This window comes from Balaenoptera ricei, chromosome 5, assembly GCF_028023285.1.
Source record: "Balaenoptera ricei isolate mBalRic1 chromosome 5, mBalRic1.hap2, whole genome shotgun sequence".
Classification (NCBI taxonomy): Eukaryota; Metazoa; Chordata; class Mammalia; order Artiodactyla; family Balaenopteridae; genus Balaenoptera; species Balaenoptera ricei.
In genome coordinates this window covers 26599945-26619033 of record NC_082643.1, presented here as the reverse complement: position 1 = coordinate 26619033, position 19089 = coordinate 26599945, and the positions used below count along the sequence as shown (strand labels likewise).

The 19089-nt window shown below is 38.6% G+C and overlaps 1 protein-coding gene across 8 annotated transcripts in view; it reads left to right on the top strand.

The window, feature by feature from the left end:
- INPP4B (inositol polyphosphate-4-phosphatase type II B) overlaps positions 1 to 19089 on the top strand; it is a 758305-nt gene that overhangs the window by 645368 nt on the left and 93848 nt on the right. For all 8 annotated transcript variants that reach the window (XM_059922536.1, XM_059922531.1, XM_059922530.1 and 5 more), the window contains one exon: positions 3716 to 3875. In XM_059922536.1, the coding sequence (XP_059778519.1) occupies positions 3716 to 3875 (160 nt within the window). The remainder of the gene's footprint in view (positions 1 to 3715; positions 3876 to 19089) is intronic.

Here is a 19089-nt window from a genome sequence, read left to right as displayed (position 1 = left end):
GTGTCTGGCAAAGCTCAGTGTTCTCTCACCACTAGCTCGGCAGGATCTGATCTCCAAAAGATAAAGAACAGAATGAGTCTGCTTGGGGTCAGCTGCTGAGGGTGCCTCCAATAGAGTATTTGATTATGCATGAATCATGTGTTAGTGTTGCATGAGAAACTGCTCTATTTCTCACCCCCAACAAACATACTCCCAGCTCATGTGTCCTCCAAGCGTTTTCATGACTTAAATGTTTTGCTACCATTTACCACATAACCCTTTACTATATGATTGTTGGTTTTGGTCAGTGAACATGCTTGACTTTGCTCCTCATGCCAATGAAGATCTGTCTACTGACTGCAAAGGTTACTTTTTCTCCCAGTGGAATCCTGTAACCCGAGGTATCTATGAAGGAAGAAGAACAATGTATAGGAGTAGAATGTAAAATCATCCTCTTATATACCCTTATGTTCACACTCTTCAAAGATGTGATTAAGAGCAGTTGATCCAACCCTTATATGCCTTTACACAAGAAAGACATCATGCAACACTACTCGTCTTTGATCAAAATAAGTTCCTTTCAACGTGGGCAACAGGAAGAGAGTTGAAAACCTATCTCCTATACAAAGCTAATCTGGAAAATTAAGAGAAAACTTCTCCCCTTTTTCCCCTCAGTAGTAGAGTTTATTCCCAGTATTAGCTGGAGAGTTGCTTCATTTTTCAATTTAGGAGCCTGAAAGATGCAGGTGATGGTGGTGATTAAGGCATATTCAGAATGGGAGCCAGTTAGTTTGGTTATATGATCTGGAATATAAGCTCCTCACCAAATTCCAATGAGTGACGTCACGTCCTCAGCTTGCTTGCCATTTTCCAGCATTTCCTCCTGGAAGTAATGAGCTTATTAGGTGTCAGAGGTTTCTACCTCATTTTCTCAGACAATAGGCAGAGAATGATGTAATTTATGGATATGATTGCTTTAACTAATAGCCGAGGAAAAGTGCTTTTAATTCTTTGGCGGAAAGGAGATCTTCGTTTAGGGGAAAATTGTTATGATTACTTGTGATTAACAGCATACTTTATACTCAAGATTACAGGGTTATAAAAAGCAAGCTTGATTCATTTAGGAAAGCCAGCAAGGATAGGACGTGATTTTGCCAAATTGCAATAATTTTACCAAGCACTTTCATAGATACCGTGTCATTTGTCTCTCACTGCAGCATGGTGAGGTAAGCAAGGCAAGAATCATCATTCTAAACTGTAGATGAACCAACTGTAGGTCCCCAGAAATGAGGTGGTTTTCCCAAGGTATCATAGGTAGCATGTCACATAGGCGGACCGCAAACTTACCTTTTCTAACTTTGAATGTGCTGTTTTTCTACTAAACCCTCTTTCCCCCTCAGCTTTAGTATGCATATCTGTACACTCCCATATTTGGTTTAATGTGGTTGAATTATTCAACTTAACTCAGTCTTTACAAGACAACCATCAAATAATCTAAATTCAAATGTAGTTCTTTCTTCCTAGATTACTCCTACCCAAAAGTAGTTTATATGTTTATAAACTAACAAAATTAATTTAGCTAAAATAATACATTTCAGTAAAAAAAATATAAACCTCTAAGAAAGTAGTATAATTGCATATTATCTTTCCACTAAGCGCAATTCTAAATGCCTGAAATAACTCTGTTACAGAGAAAACACCTACTGAAAGATTCCTTTATGGCAAGATGCAGGAAAAGCACTTAAGACTCCATTTGGTTCATATGCAGTGATGTATTAGAGAGGGTTCTCCAGAAAAACAGAACCAATAGGAAATTATTTTTATATATGTGCATAAGTATATATATATATATATATATATATATATATATATATATATATACATATATATAAAGAGTTTTATTAAGATTTGTTATAAGGAATTAACTCACACAATTTTGGAGACTGAGAAGTCCCACAATCTGCCATCTGCAAGCTGGAGACCCAGGAAAGCTGAAGGTGTAGTTCAGTCTTAATCTGAGGTCCTGAGAACCAGGGGAGCCAATGGTGTAGATTCCAGTCCGGGCTTAAAAGCCTGAGAATCAAGAGCACCGAGGGCAGAAGATTGATGTCCCAGATCAAACAATTAAGCAGAAAGGGTCAAATTTCTCTTTCCTCTAGCTTTTTGTTCTATTCTGGCTGTCAGTGGATTAGATGATGCCCACCCTCATTTGGGGGAAGGGGGCAAAACGCTTTGTTGAGTCCACCAATTCAAATGCTAATTGTATCTGGAAATGCTCTCACAGACACACCCGTAATATAAGTAAATAACGTTTGGCCAAAGATCTGGGTATCCTGTGACCCAGTCAGGTGGATTCATAAAATTAACATCACAGGTAGGGAGTCAGTGCCTCCATCTGAATGATGTGGAAAGAGAAGCAAGAAGGGAAGCCAGGAATGATTGGCTACCACGACGATAACTATATTAAAATTTTTATTTTTAAAAATAGAAATGTTTATGACTCAAAAAATTCAGTGTTGTGTGTTGCCCTTGACAGAAATGGTTGCTAATCAGAATAAGGAAGATTAGTGACCAATGACTGAGAGGCTCCCTAGTGATAGGGGCTGCTTCTTAGGCTTAAATCAGCCAAAGTGACTTATTATGTAGACAAAGCACATAATATTGAGTAGAAATTCTCATACTTAATGTGGTCAGAAGCACCTGAAGAGCTTCTCGAAATTTCAATTTTGAGTTCCCAATGGTTCTTTTTTTTAATTTAATTTTTATTTTATATTGGAGTATAGTTGATTTACAATGTTGTGTTAGTTTCAGGTGTACAGCAGAGTGGTTCAGTTATACATATACATATATCTGTTCTTTTTCAGATTCTTTTCCCATATAGGTTATTAGAGAATATTGACTAAAGTTCCCTGTGCTATACAGTAGGTCCTTGTTGATTATCTGTTTTATATATAGTAGTGTGTATATGTTAATCCCAAACTGTTCTGATTGACTTGTGGCACCCAGGGATCTGCATTTTAATTCTCTAGGTCATTCTGTTAGAAGTGATCTGAAGATCACAGTTTAAGAACTTCTAATACCTAGAACAGTCAAATCCTTAGAGACAGAAAGTAGAATGGTGGTTGCCAGGGACGGGGAGAAGGAAGAATGGGAAGTTCATGTTTACACGGTACAAAAATTTCAGTTTGGGAAGATGAAAAATTCCTGGAGATGGATGGTGGTGATGGCTGCACAACAATGTGAATGTACTTAATGCCGCTGAACTGTACCCTTAAAAATGGTTAAAATGGTCAACTTTACCATTATGGATATATTATCACAATAAAAAGAAAAACAAGAAGTTTGAATGCAAGTGGCGGTCATTCTTTAAAAATATTGGTGTATCTCTGCTTTCTTACTAAGTACTGATAAAGAAAATCGATATCTCCAGTGTAAAATGTCATAATTGGTGCTCAATTATGGATTCATGCCGTACGGTAGTTCATCATTGCTTTATGACAGAGGAAAAATAATGGACTAAATAAAAAGATTCACAACACTTAAATTATTCTTTATGAGGAGGAAGGAGATTTCTTGTCTATCCATAATTTGGCCAAATTAATGGAAGTATTAGAGCTGCTCAATCTGCATCCTTCTGATTTGTTCCTCTGCCTGACGCTCTCAGATGGATTCATCTGATTTTGCCTGATCTCGGTTTTGCAATAAAAATGTGTAGTGATACTCATACTCTTTTCAGGATAGGGTGTGGGCCCACGTGGGCAAGAGCCTGAACTGCATTATTGCTATGGTGGATAAACTGATTGAAAGAGACGGCAGCGGTGAAGGAGACGATGGCAGCGGCAAAGATGGAGAAAAGGGCCATTCTCTAGGGGACTCCATCATAACTCATCCACAGGGTAAGGAATCGTTTTTTTCCCAGTCATTGACGAGTAACCAAAATGAGGAAGCCAAGATACAATGAGATCGAAAAAGAGGAGTCAACAGTGCCTTAGATGAAAGTGCTGATAGCGTGTTTTCCACTGCTCTGGCTGGGGTGATGGAAAGCGTTTATCAAATTGCATCTCAGTTGTGTTTTCGGAACTGCTTGCAATGCTCGTTTTTGTTTTGTTTTTGCTACATAAAAGCCCTCTTGAAAGGAGAACAGTGTGTTCTTTTAAAGAGTCTGACATAGTTTAATCTACGTTTACACATTCCTCCAAAATTGTATTAGGAAGAAAAACAAGCATCTGAAAACGCTTAGAAACTTTGAAGAATCTCAGGACACAGTATCTCAAAATGGTTCCTGAAAAGAAGTCAGTATGATAAAAATGTTCCTTGCCTTATTCTGAGGAGTGATTTTGTGAATTATTTCAAAAACATATAAGAAGTTTTAATTCTGTATAAGAAGAATGTATTTGTGTGTTATTCCAAAGACATATTTTCACAGGGTCTAGACTTCCATGGATATATGTATATGTACACACACACACAGATGCATACACGTGTGGGTGTCTATGTCTCTGTAGATAGACACACACACACGCACACACACACACATAGAGAGGGATACTTTCAAATGTATGGCTTATTTTTTTTTTAATTAATTAATTAATTTATTTATTTATTTATTTATTTATGGCTGTGTTGGGTCTTTGTTTCTGTGCGAGGGCTTTCTCTAGTTGCGGCAAGCGGGGGCCACTCTTCATCGCGGTGCGCGGGCCTCTCATCGTCGCGGCCTCTCTTGTTGCGGAGCACAGGCTCCAGACGCGCAGGCTCAGTAGTTGTGGCGCACGGGCCTAGTTGCTCCGCTGCATGTGGGATCCTCCCAGACCAGGGCTCGAACCCGTGTCCCCTGCATTGGCAGGCAGATTCTCAACCACTGCGCCACCAGGGAAGCCCTCTATGGCTTATTGGTTAGCAAACACGATAATTAAAATTTTCACTACAGTTGCATCCCTATAAATGGCTTCTTTTGTTAAAATTTTTCGTTAATTTAATGAATTTTGACAAAAAAAAACTAAGACAGATACCTGCATTTCTCTATGATAGTAAGAACTGCTCTTAGAGTGGTCCCAGCTAGATGCTTAAGTGTTTGGAAAGAAAAAAGTGTTGCCCTACCCTCTTCTTCCAAAATCTGCTTTTCCTTTTCCTTAAGGAAAATGAGTCATAATAAAATATGGATGCTTATCAAATTAAATTTGTTTTCTCAATTTGTTTTCCTGCTTTTTCATTACTCACATTTTCATCAGGAGTTTAATTACGGGAAACATCAATCTTTCGTCACCTGATTAACAGTAGAACCATTTCCAAATCACTTTTGTAAACAATGGCTTTCTAAAGTTCGCTTACTGTAGATGGTCCTAATCCTCTAGAGTACGTTTACATAGGTGGAAAGTTTACACTGGTGTTCTTTATGTTCTACTTGATCTAACTGTATATGGGGATTTAAAAAAAATAATATCAGGTTTTTTTCTGATTTTCTATAATGTTTTAAAAATAATATCAGTTTTATTAATGAAACTAGTCCAGGTCCATAACTTTACATGAATCAAAATGAAAGCCTGTCATAACTTATGTCAAAAGGAACTAGTATACTTCAATTTTCTTTAATTGAATATTTATTGACCATCAGTGATGAGCCAGACACTGTGCTTTGCTCTGGAAAATGAGGTAAAGAAGCAGAATCCATTTTAGTGACTTGTTTTGTCCATTGATGGGTGTTCAAGGCATAATAATTTTTAGCGAGTAAGATTAAGAGATTAAGGGATACTGAATTTTGCCACATCTTTTTGTTTTCATGTTACCCAAAACTTCTCATTGATGAGAATGGAGTTCCAAAGTATTTGAAATTATGCATTTATTCATATCTTATATTTTATCATAAGATTGTATCTGTGCGATCAAAGTTTCCAGTTAAAAAGTAAAAATATTTGATAGATAAATCATCTGTAAAATTAGATGAATCACCTTCATTTGAATGTAAAGCATTGTTTGGATATAGTCTAAAACCAGGTGGAATTTGCTCCCAAAGTAGAATTCACAACTTGATCAGCTTTGTAGATGGTTAGAGTCAAATTACAACACAGTGCCCTGTAACTGATTTTATTATTTCTGTTTTATTATCCATGTTTATTTCATCCATTCTTTTTTGTGTTAGAAACATTTTTAGGACACAAGACACTATTTAAATGTGCAAAATAAAATCTATACTTTGGTCTGAAAATTATTCAATATAGTATTATCAAATAATTCTAAGTTAAATCTTTTGTTAACATTTTATGTGTTAGACGATTGTGTATAGTACGCATGTTTTGGCAAGGATAGTGGTACATAAAAGAGGATGCTTAACAAAGATAAACAGACGTCTTACAAATGAGCGTGTGCTCAAGTATACTTAAAATATATTATGGATGTTACTGCATATTTGGAGTGGGATTGATTAGCTCAGTCAGTTATTTAATAAAAACTTTTTATTAAATAATAAAAATAATAATGCTTATTATTCTTATTTTAATCTTCCTCTTAAGTTAGGGAAAAATCACTTTCAGTTTCTACCCATAAAACAATGCAGTAAAGAAATTAATACATAGTGGCTTTCTGAACTAATATAAAGCAAACAACCTAAAGTCACGTATTTACCTATACTACTCCCCCCAAACTATTGCAGACAAAGATATTTGAGATATACATTCACTAATGATATGTGCCTCAATTTACCTGTATTTTAAAATTTTATTAGAAATATTAATTTTTAAAATTTGAGAAGGAAAACATAGAATTGCATATGATTTTTATTTTATTTCCATCAGACATTTGAACATATCTTGTGTTTACACACACACACACACACACACACAGAGTAACCAAACTGGAGTGCACAATATAAATACAGATGTACTTCTTGATATCCTGCATGTCATTATATTATGAGTATTTCCTGATAAATATTCTCTGGAAATAATGAGATTATAATGACTATAAACTAATTCATCAGAAGAGAAACCATTATTTTAGATATTTAATTATTATAATAATGCTGCAATTAACATGTAAGCATCTTTGAATATGTAAATCTTTAACTACATCTCAGAAATTGTCCCCTAAGTTAGATTGCTACAAGTGGAATTATCTTGTAAGGAAGAGTTACCCCTTCTCTCCAATGTAGTTATTTATACAATTACTTGTTTATATCAGTGTGGACTTGTGAATAATTTTATTCTTTGGTTTATAAACCAATAGTGTTATTATTTATTTTGGGCTCCAGTTGTTCTAGAGTTCGCTCTTGGGAGCTCTCAGTGGCCTTTTGACAGCTTCTCCTGCTACAGGCTACATACTTTCTTACTTACTTTCTTACTTTTTTATTCACTCCCTTATTCTCTAGTATCATGAGGGACTTAGTCTAGTCTGATCTGTATTTGCCCCAACTCTAGGTTCAGCTATTTTCCAGGGAACCCTGGTTTCTTTTATTGGAGAATAGCGTTTAGAAACCAACATTTGGGTGGGTAGGGACATTTTGATGGTTCTTTGTAACAATAGGTACTCTTACCAGCAGTACCTGTAAACACTCTTTTAACTTCCCAGCCTTAAATATTTTCACTGATTTCATGCCATTTGGGGTGAAAAAATCATATTGTAATTTCTGATTATTTGTGACTTGACATTATATAACTTAATACTATATTTCAAAAAATTATTTTGGTAATTAAATCCATTTCTTCAATAGCACCAAATTTATCCCCAGTCCATAGCTGGGGTGGAAAATCATTACATTCTTTTCCTTTTATTTTTTATTATTATTATTTTTAATTAATTAATTTATTTATAGCTGTGTTGGGTCTTCGTTTCTGTGTGAGGGCTTTCTCCAGTTGCAGCAAGCGGGAGCCATTCTTCATCACGGTGTGCGGGCCTCTCACTATCGCGGCCTCTCTTGTTGTGGAGCACAGGCTCCAGACGCGCAGGCTCAGTAGCTGTGGCTCATGGGTCTAGTTGCTCCGTGGCATGTGGGATCTTCCCAGACCAGGGCTCGAACCCGTGTCCCCTGCATTGGCAGGCAGATTCTCAACCACTGCGCCACCAGGGAAGCCCTGTTTTCCTTTTATAGTTAATTAATAAATTGACTCAGTGAGTGATTTGAGTCATCTAGAGTTCATTGTTCTATATAAGGTGCTAAATACTGATAGAGATTTGTCGTCACATCATTTATTAGTGATTATTTTCCTCACATTTGATTAGTTTTTCCTTATAATTAAGTTCTGCAGATATTTTTAATCAATTTTAGTCAATACACTAATTTTGGTCAATTTCTGATCAGTGGATTTAGTCAAATTTTGTTCATGTGCTTTTAACTATTGTGTTTTATATTGGGATACATTTTTTTTAAATTTATTTAATTAATTAATTTATTTATTTATTTTTTGCTGAGTTGGGTCTCTGCTGCTGCGCGCAGGCTTTCTCTAGCTGCGGCAAGCAGGGGCTACCCTTCGTTGCGGTGCGCGGGCTTCTCATTGTAGTGGCTTCTCTTGTTGCGGGGCATGGGCTCTAGGCTTGTGGGCTTCGGTAGTTGCTGCACACAGGCTCAGTAGTTGTGGCTCGCAGGCTCTAGAGCGCAGGCTCAATAACTGTGGTGCACGGGCTTAGTTGCTCCACGGCATGTGGGATCTTTCCAGACCAGGGCTAGAACCCATGTCCCCTGCATTGGCAGCGGATTCTCAACCACTGCGTCACCAGGGAAACCCTGGTATACATTTTGAAATCTCATAATTAACCTTTAGACAGTCAGTTTTTCTTTCTTTACCATCATTTTATTTTTACATTATAACCATAATTGGTGTTTCTTTGTTGGTTAAACAGATGGTCTTCTGAATTGTTGCTACATTTTTTCACTTTTTTATGTTCCTCTATAACCTGCAGATATTTCTCTTTTCAAGTTGCAGATTTTTCTTTTTACACTGTATCAATTTAATAATGCTTTAAACCTGTAGTTTTGAAGGTTTTCTTGTTTGTTTTAGATCCAGGATTTGGCAGTATATCTTACTTCATAAATTTCGAACTTACTACAAATAGTGCTGAGAGAAGTAAAACTTTCTCTACTGTTCTGAGCACAAATAATAGATTAACTGTTCCAAACTGTTCCAAACTCCCATGGCTTATATATATTCATATATTTTCTTAATAAACATGATTGTCCTTCTACTTTTTTGTACACTTAATCATACTTATAAGCATCTTCTGTATGTGTAGTACCACATGCTTTCAATTTCATAATAAATTGAGGACTCAACGATAAAACCAGTGAATTTAGAATCTTAGATTTTGATGTGCCCTTAAGGATTATGTAATTAAACCTCCTAAATTATGTTAAGACGCTTATCTGTAGTATCTGCCAATTTTCCCCTAGCCTGTGATACACATCTCCACTGATAGAAAACCTTTTTTTATGTCCTAAAATGGCATACTCCAGATGTTGATCTAAATATGTTTTCTTTAATTTTACCCGCTAGCCCAGATCTAATCATTTGCAACAAACGGAACAAATTTACTTTGCTTTTTGCACATTATAGCCTAACATATCTGAAAGCAACTATCATGTTATTTTTTGAATTGCCACTGTTTTGGTCATTTTTCAAAGGTTTAGCATCAAGTGCAGAGTAACACAGGAGGACCACTTGTCTACTTTTAGATACTATTCTCTTATTGATATCTAAGTTTACATTTGCTATTTTGACAGTCGTATCTTACTATTAACTTCATTGAAATCCATAAACCGTGCTAAATTGGACCTATCCTTCAGGCTTCTCAAAATTCAAGTAATATTTAAGCACCACTCTGTGCTAGACATTGTGAAATATTAGGAGCACAAGGAGATTAAGACACAGTCTATCTCAATTCTCCTGAAGAGATTGATGTCTAAACCCACAACAGTAATATAGTACACTTTTGAGTACATGCTAATAAATACCTGTTTCTTTCATCCATCATATCTACTGCCTTACTCAGGTTTATTTTATTCACATCTTGGAAACATTTCCTGTCCATTCGTAGAAGTAATAGATAAAAATGCTGGGAAAACAGAGATAAATATATATCCTTGAGGCATATTACTAAAAAGAATTGTATGCATTGGAATACGCTTGTTAATCACTACTCTTTGGGGATGAGTGTTGATTCGGCTGTGTATTGACCCATTTGTGTTATTGCATGGCCTGTACTTCTCTGTCTTTCACGCAAGTGTCATGAAGTGCCCTGTGAAAGGCCAAATACCCTACGTCATTGAATACGTTTCTCTAATCTACCCAGCTGTAAGCCCTATCAAAAATGAGATGAAGTTCCTGTGCCATAATTTTCCCAAATGAGCCCATGCTGGCTTCAAGTCATCACTGCTTCCTCATACAAAGGAGATAAACATCTCTGGAGATCACAGAATTAGTTCACGCACCACTGGTTAGTTTCATGTTCCTTGATTCTCACGTTCTTCCCCAATTCATAATTTTCTTCTAACTTGAAGGCACATGCCTTGGGATCTGAGAATTTGTTTTTCCCCCACATCTTTTACTTTATCGCTGCCTGCCTCCAGTTAACACAATTGTCTGGTAACTACCAAGAATTTATCAGTAATTTATCACCAATTATCCATGAGTAGCGAATGCCAAAGATCAGTCGTCTGAAAAATTCCCCCCCATACTCCAAATAGGGACAAATCCAAGGTTTTAGCAAATCACATTTTTTAGCAAATATTTTTTCCTATCTTTATCTTTGGTTGGCCAGAGTATCTATCTTCCTAATACACCTGAAATAATTAATGAATAGAACAGTTAATCAGTTGACACAATTATATCTAAATATATCTAAAACAGTTCATGGCATTAAGCCTTATGGAAGAGACTTACCAAATACATGTTAGTTGGAAGATAAAGAGGAAGATCCTTTCATTCAATTGATAGATATTATTTGAGCATCTATTCTATGCCAGGCACTGTATCTAGAAACACATTCAGTCATTGTCGTATTCTTGCAGTCTGGTGGGTGAGCAACTTGTATTTGAAAGGAGATACACAGAGATTTTTCCAAAGACAGCATCTACAAGAGAAAGAAAGTGGAAGAGGAAGTATCCATTTGGGAGTCTTCAGCAGATAGATAGATGAAACTGGATAAAATGAAAAGAGAAAGTATAGGAAAAAATGAGCACAATCCCTAATACAGAGCCTTGGGGTGTGGAGATTGCCCTCAGCTGAGGAGTAGGAAGCACCAAGGGATGAAAATCAAATGCAACTTGGAGACCAAACGAGGGAAAAGAGAGGAAATAGTCACCTTAACAGTTAAAACTGACTGCACTCACATTTCTGTGACATGCACTTTGCTAAGCTTTCCATCCCTGCCTCCCTTCCTTCTCATAGCAAGCCTATAGGGGAGGTTCTGTTTTTATCCCCATTTTATGGGTGAGGAAGTTAAGCAGTGCTTCTAAGGCCACAGAGCTGGTAGGCGTCTGAGCGAGGATTCACATCCAGGCAGAGTGATCCCTGATTGAATTTGTCAAAAAGAACTGGGTCTGCAGAATAACTGTTGGACAAGGAATGCTTAAATTTTAAGAGCAGTTTTGCATGTGTGTTTACTTACCTTTATGTTTGCTCTTTATATCTTGATGAATGATTTCCCAGGTAGTCATAGCTAATGCTTCACTTGTTGGTTACGTTTTCTCCTTATCTTACAAGGCTCTAAATTCCCAGACTCCCACTTGCCTCTTCAAGTGCTTTGCCATCTTCTTCATGTCACCCTACCTCATCCTTCCTGATCCAGCCACACTGGACTCTTTGGAGAGCTCACCTTGTGCTTTTCAATGCCAGGCTTTCAAAGGTTTGCCCATCTCTACTGTCCACAGGCTCAGTCTTCACATCTTCTGGGGCACCTTTTCTGATCTTTCAGACCAGAGTTGGCATGACAAGCGGGGGACCACTTGCAAGTGCACAGAATTCCTCAGTCAGCAGGACCCTTTGCTCTGGGTTTAATGCTCTGTGGTCACCATCTTGCCTTTTTTAATAGTGTTAGCTTTGTGTTGTAAATAAATAATGGGCAAAGAAGGCTATGCCTGGGACTTGGAGACTTGATTCATCTCCAGTTCTGTCTCCCTGATTCTCCAGTGCCTGCCTAGCTTCCCCATCCTTGTCCAGTCCAGTGACCATCTCCCATTCCCACCCTCACCTGCTAAGGGACCTGGGCGTGAGTGCTGGAGAGTCAGGGTCAGTCTGGGTGCCTTTGAAGCTCTGCACACAAGCATTCCCATGCCAAAGGACTATGACATGAAAGAGTAAATAGAAATCACCATGACAGGGCTTCCCTGGTGGCGCAGTGGTTGAGAATCTGCCTGCCAATGCAGGGGACACGGGTTCGAGCCCTGGTCTGGGAAGATCCCACATGCCGCGGAGCGGCTGGGCCCGTAAGCCACAATTACTGAGCCTGCGCGTCTGGAGCCTGTGCTCCGCAACAAGAGAGGCCGCGAGAGTGAGAGGCCCGCGCACCGCGATGAAGAGTGGCCCCCGCTTGCCGCAACTAGAGAAAGCCCTTGCACTGAAACGAAGACCCAACACAGCCATAAATTAATTAATTAATTAATTTTAAAAAAAAAAAGGAAATCACCATGACAGGCCGAGAGAGATACCACTGAGGAAGAAAGAAAAAAAGCTTGTTTACTGCTTTTTGAACAAAAGTCTCACAATTTTATTTTTCATTGGATTCTGCACATGATGGAATCATGCTTTCTACAAGGGTTGTAAGTACAAAGGCCCACAGTCATTGTGCAGGGTAACATGAATGAGTCAGGTGAAATTGATGGACACTGGAGCAAACTAGGAAGTAAATGTCCCTAAAAAGAGGGCCACCACTACAGCTATAGCCAATCATTCCCATGGGGGAATCTGGACCTAAAGTTACCATATCTTCTGATTTTTCAAGTGACGCTGAATTTTTATATAAAATATCCCAATTTTTAAAAGGTTGATAATAGATTTTTTAAAATTATTACAATGTGAGGAAGGCCAAATAAAATACATTTGAGGGCCAAATGAAGCTGTTCATGGGCCACTAGTTTGCAGCCTCTGTATCTCTGATTTATTGGTAATGCTGTTTTAAATGTTATTTCCCCTACTAGTCTTGGCTCTGTGAGAAAATATGCCAAGTATTTTTGATTTGCTCTTGAATCTCCAGAGCCTAACATGATTCTTGGCAAGTAGAGTCCAACACGTAGTCACCTTGATCTATTACTGCTACCAGACAAGAAATGCTTAGGTTTTCTTGGTATTATTGACTATCTTCAGTGTACATGCATATTTATGCAAACATGCTTCAAAATCATTATATCCTCGGAACTTGCGCTTAACATTCCTTAATATTCCTGGAGTCCATGAATTTCTACACATGAATGTTTAGAATTTCATTAGGAAAGAAACATCAATGAATGAGGCTTTTTTAAACTCACAGGTCAGCAGGTGAGACAACTTTTAAAATACACTTACAAGTTAAAATTAAAATTTGGTAAAAAATAAAAGATGACACAGAGATTTTTATTATAAACTTAGAATTCCAATAATAATTGTACCCTATGACATTGTTGAACATTTAGTCTTATCAGAAAATTAATGTTGTTTCCCTTAAAAATTGTGCCGTGAATTTTGATGTAACAAAACAACACTTGACCCAGAGCCAAGATACTTGGCAAGTCCACAGTTTACTAATTTGGCTGCATGACCTTTGGCACATTGCTTAGATTCTCTGGACCTCACTTTCTTTGTTGGTAAAATACAGATCATCTGCAAATTTTTAAGGTCTCTTCCAGTTCTGAAGTTTTACGATAATAAAGATGTTACATTATTTTTAAAGTGATTTTTTTTCTTTTAGTCATTCAACATATTTTAGTTGAGCATCTACTATACAGGCACTATTCTAGACACTGGGATACAATAATGAACAAAACATACAAAACACCTGACATCCTGAAGTTTGTATTCTTTTTACATCTCTCGACATAAAAAACTAACATAAGAAATAAGGGCACTACCTAATATGTTAACAGTGGCAAATGCTGTGGAAAAATATAGAGCGAAGTAAAAAGGTTTTGGAATATTGTTGAAGTTTTGTAGTCAGTGCAAGCTTCACTGAGAAGTTGATGTTTGAACAAAGACACAAGGAGGTAAGGAAGTGAGCCATGTGGATACCTGGGGTAAGGATATTTGAGGCATTGAAAACAACTAAGGCAAAAACCTTGAGGCATAAGTATGCCTTCCATGATCAGGAAACAGCAAAGAAGCTGGTTTGGTTTGAACAGAGAAAGTGAAGAGGAGAGAGTAGAAGATGAATTTAGAGGTAACTTGTTGGGGGAAGGATTATGCAGGGTCTTTGTATTGACTTTGGCTATTACTCTGAGAAAATCGAGAGGTAATTGGAGGGTTTTGAACAGAGGATTAATCTGATTTGACTTAGATTTTAACATCCAGGCTGTTATGTTGAGATTAGACTGTAGATGGAAAGAGTAGAACCAGGTATAGACCAGTTAGAATCCAATAGTTAGAATCCAATAGAATCCAATCCTAGAGCATAATTCTTTAGGTGAGACATGATGGTGGCCTGGACTAATAAGAAAACACAGTGGAGATGATGAAAGTTAGCTGGGCTCTGTACTTACTTTGAAGGTGGTGCCAACAGAGTTTTCTGATGGTTTGGATGGGAGATTGAGAAAAAAGGGAGGAGTCAAGAATCATTGGACAACTTTTGGCCTGTGCAACTGGAAGGATGGGTGGCCGTGGAGTGGTTGGGGAGGACTCTGGATAGAACAAGTTTTGTGGTCAGGAACAGAAACATGTTCACTTTGAACATGTTAAGTTTACATGGAAATATCAAGTATGCAGTTAGATATAAAAACCTGAAATTCAGGAGAGAGGTTTAGATAAATGATCTAAATTTGGGAATTGCCACCATATAGATGGTACTTAAAGCCATGAAACTGAATAATGTCAGCAAAGAATTGAGTGTCCAGAGAAGAGGGAAATGACCTACAGATTACAAATGGGCACAGCTCCATGTTAACAAGTGAGGAGCCAGCATCAGAGTTGGGTAAGGAGTGGCCACTGGTTTAGGAGTGACCACCAAGCATGATATCCTGAAATCCAGGGTTAGGAAGTGTTCCATGAAGGAGTGATCAACATGCCCAATGCTGCTGGTAGGTCAAGTGAAATGACGACTGAGAAGTGACTGGTTTAGCAGCGTGGAAGCCACTGGTGACATTGATGAGAGTAGCTTTACTAGAATAGATAGGGATTAAAGCCCCAGTGAAGAGGATTCAGAGGGAAAGGAAGAAAAGGAACTGGAGACAGCATGTATGAACAACTCTTTGAGGACTTTCACTGTGAAAGGAAGCAGAAGAAATAGGGTGGAAGCTATAGCGTGAAGTAGGGTCAAGAGAGGGTTATTTTTTAAAGATGGGGAGATAACCGTGTGTGTGCTAATGGGAATGATCCAGTAACAAAGGAAATACTGATGATGTCAGAGGCAGGGGAGAGAATTGCTTGAGTGATACTCTTCAGTAGTGAGAGGGGGTGAGACCTGCTGTACGGATAGAGGAGCTGGTCTTAGCCATAGAACAAATAGTCATCCACAGAAATAGGAGAGAAGGAAGAGCATAAGAAATAAGTGCTGGTGAGTGGACAGACATTGGGTCACATGTCGAAATGACTTTATATTTGTTTCCATCTTTTTAAAGATAGTAGCTAACAATTTGGGGTGGCTTAATATGTGCTAAAACTTGTTTTTAAGATACTGCCTTTATTATTTCACTCTTGCAACACTCATAGGAATAATTCCACACATTTAATGGATGAAGAAGTAGAGAGTTGAAGTTACCTGTGCACTTTCACGCCAAGTCTAGTGGCAGCACCTGGATTCCAGCCCTGGTGGTCTGAGTTGAGAGCCTGTCCCTTCAACCACGATGCTGCACTGCTTCTGTTCTTTCCAGGAAAAAGCATCTCTAATCTTAACTCTGTACAGATAATTTTTTGCTATCACCCTTTGAGCAAAATGTTAAGTTTTATCAGACACAAATTAGCAGTATTATGAGATAACTTCATGAAAATCAATCCCATCGGTATCTCTTAAAAGTTTATGGAATTGTACCTTATGCAGAAATTAAGAATTGCCAAGTATTCATAATTACAATTGAAATATTATTTAGCGTTCTCATAAATCTGATGATACTCACTCCCACAGAGAAACTGGGATAGGCAAAGAAAAAAGATTCATATCTCCCATGTGGAAACTGTGGGGCATATAATTAAGGAATAGAGTGAGAAATGGTACTGTTTATGTTATGTTTGGTTACTTGCCTACTTACTCAGCACTTATCAGTTGAATCTGTTTACATGAGGCTTTGTTGGATTCGTAGAAATAATTTTTCAAAGGGTGCACTGTATTCCACTGGCCTTGAACTTTACTGGCCTTGAACTACTACACTCACCTAGTTCGCTGCAGGGTAGATATGTATCTCCCTTTCCCCTCTGGGTGCCTGTGCTCTAATCAGGCTTTCATCAACTCAATATCTACCACCCCTCTTTTCTCAATCTTAGATACTGGACAAAATTTAAATGACAAGAGCTGTCTGATGTAGATGTATTGGTGATTTTAGGTTGCTCAATGACCTATGACCTACGCACTTATTCTTAAAAGCTCAGTGTGTTTGTAGGTCAGAGCCCTGAGGTTACAGATTTTTTTAGGCCAAAAGGCAAAATAAGCTCAAGAAATGTGAATATGTGACTCTTCCTGGTCCAGCGTAAACTCTGATTCAAAACTTTTGTGCTACAACCAATGCAGAACTTGTTTGATTAATGGATTTAGTTCCTGGAAACTGTCTTAGCAGAATTTACTTAAGGCTTTCAACTTTGTGCTATGAAATGAGAAGTTTAAGCAGGATATCAGGTGATGCATTTCCTTTACTGTTTTTCTAAGAGCAAGACTGGAAAGTTTTATGACATTGTTCTCAGACTGGCAGGACTTAAACAAATAAGGTTCCCTTGACGTGAGAAGAGTTGCCTTTGTCCTTCTCCTAGCAGTCTGTCGAGTTGAGCAGTCCACTCATTTCTCATACAACTGGAAGGTGCCAAGATCAGTCACTTACCTTGGACCATAGTTCACTGGACCCTACGATGATAACACTTGAAGATACACGTTTGTTCTTTGTGTGAATACCCTTGGACCCTTTAAGACTGCTCCTACTCGATGCAAAGGAAGGTACCACATTTATATGGGATCTTCCTCCCAGGCTTATCATTAACCTTGCCCTACCTGATACCCATTATTTCTAGATTTGGCCTTGCTTCTTAGCTTTCGGCTCTCTGCTCACCCATACTCTGCCCCTTCCTTTTTCTCTCCCCACCCCTACTTATTCCATTGCCTATGCCTACCACGGTGACTGCCCACCTGGTTTTCCATTGGTTTTTCCTATGGCTTCAGGCTCCACACTTGCTTCCCCTTTATTCCTGCCTTTTCCAAGTCCTTAAAGTCAGCTCAGTCCCTTCCCCGCTCCCCCCCAGTCCCACTTCTGACCTCCTCCAGTTAGTTTATGGGTTCTGTATTTTAAGGTCCTTGATGGTAGGGGCCATGAGTTTCAATATTAGTATCAACCATAGGACCTCACATTGAAGAGGTTCTATTTGTCTAACGAATAAGGATACAGTCGGCCCTCTGTATCTGCAGGTTCCTCATCCACAGTTGGTTGAATCCCCAGATGTGGAACCCGCGGATACGGAGGGATGATGGTACTATGCCATTTTATAGAAGGGACTTGAGCATCCTTGGTTATTGGTATTCGCGAGAGTTCCTGGAACCAATCCTCCATGGATACTGCAGGACGAATGTATTTCTCATGATGGCAATGAAAAAAGAGGGGAAATTGATATAAGGAAGACAGGTTAGCATTTTTTAAAGAACGATAAATGCAGGGTTTTTTAAAAAATTGATTCCTGAATCAGAGTGTAAAGATGGGCAAGGAGTTAGGAAGACTTGGAGGAGGTCATTCTGAGTGGCCAAGGAAGTCATTCTAGGCAACCCAGCCTCAGCAGGTGCTTTTCTTTCCCTGATTACACATCTGTTGTCTGGATTAGCCTCATTTCTGTGTCCTCTATCTCAGGGATATGGCTGATATTTGGAGGCCTCTGATGACCGGGAGTCTAGAGTCTATGACCAAAGTTGGCCATGTGTAGTATACAAAGGAGTCCTGCTAGAAGGTATCTGGAGAGGAAGACTTATTATTAGTTGACCCCTCCGAGCGCTGATGTTCACATTGTAAAATTGTACCCAAAAGACAGAGGGGCACATAGGTAGCCACCTCTGGGTTGATGGAGGACATAGGCTCTTCAAAACCAACAAGGACTCTATGGGCAGGGATATGATATACCCACTCCCAGCCCCCAACCTTGAACTCACTGCCAGTTCTGTGCTACCTGAGGTTTGGGCATCCTATAAAAACCCTGTCAGCTGTGGGATGGGTCTCTGTTCCTCTCAGAACCTTGGAAATTTTATCACCCTCCTTAAAGGCCATTCTAATTGTTTGGCTTCACGGTTCATCATCTTCCTAACTTAGGCGAATCCTAAGAGCCAGGCTCATTTCTTCTCTTATCTCCTTGCATAAAGTTTAACGGGCATGCAACCTGTGAGCTTTTCTTCCCCCCACCCCCATGTCTAAAAAGTGGTGATAACAAAAATAACAATGTCTACAAGCTTCCATGAAGTTCATTATCTTAAAAGAGAGAAGGAGACCAAGCACCTGAGAAGAAAGTGGCTCAGAAATTGGAAAGAAAGCATTATGCTCTGCTACCGTTGGTTGGTATTTGGCTCTTTTATTTTTCTCCTGAGCAACCTAAGAGCCATTGAGCTCAGAGGACGTGAACACCCTGTACAGGAAATAGATGGTGTGTGGAGGAGGTGAGGGGGGACGCCCGGCAGTCGTTCTTTGAATTCTTCAGTGAATTCACTTGAATACGTTAGAGAAACGAGTAAAGGGCTGGAAGACAGTCTCTGCTTGGATGCCTTCCAACACACTTCACAAAGCTCAGGAAAAGCTCAGCAAAGCCACACGCATTTTATGCTTTCCTGAGG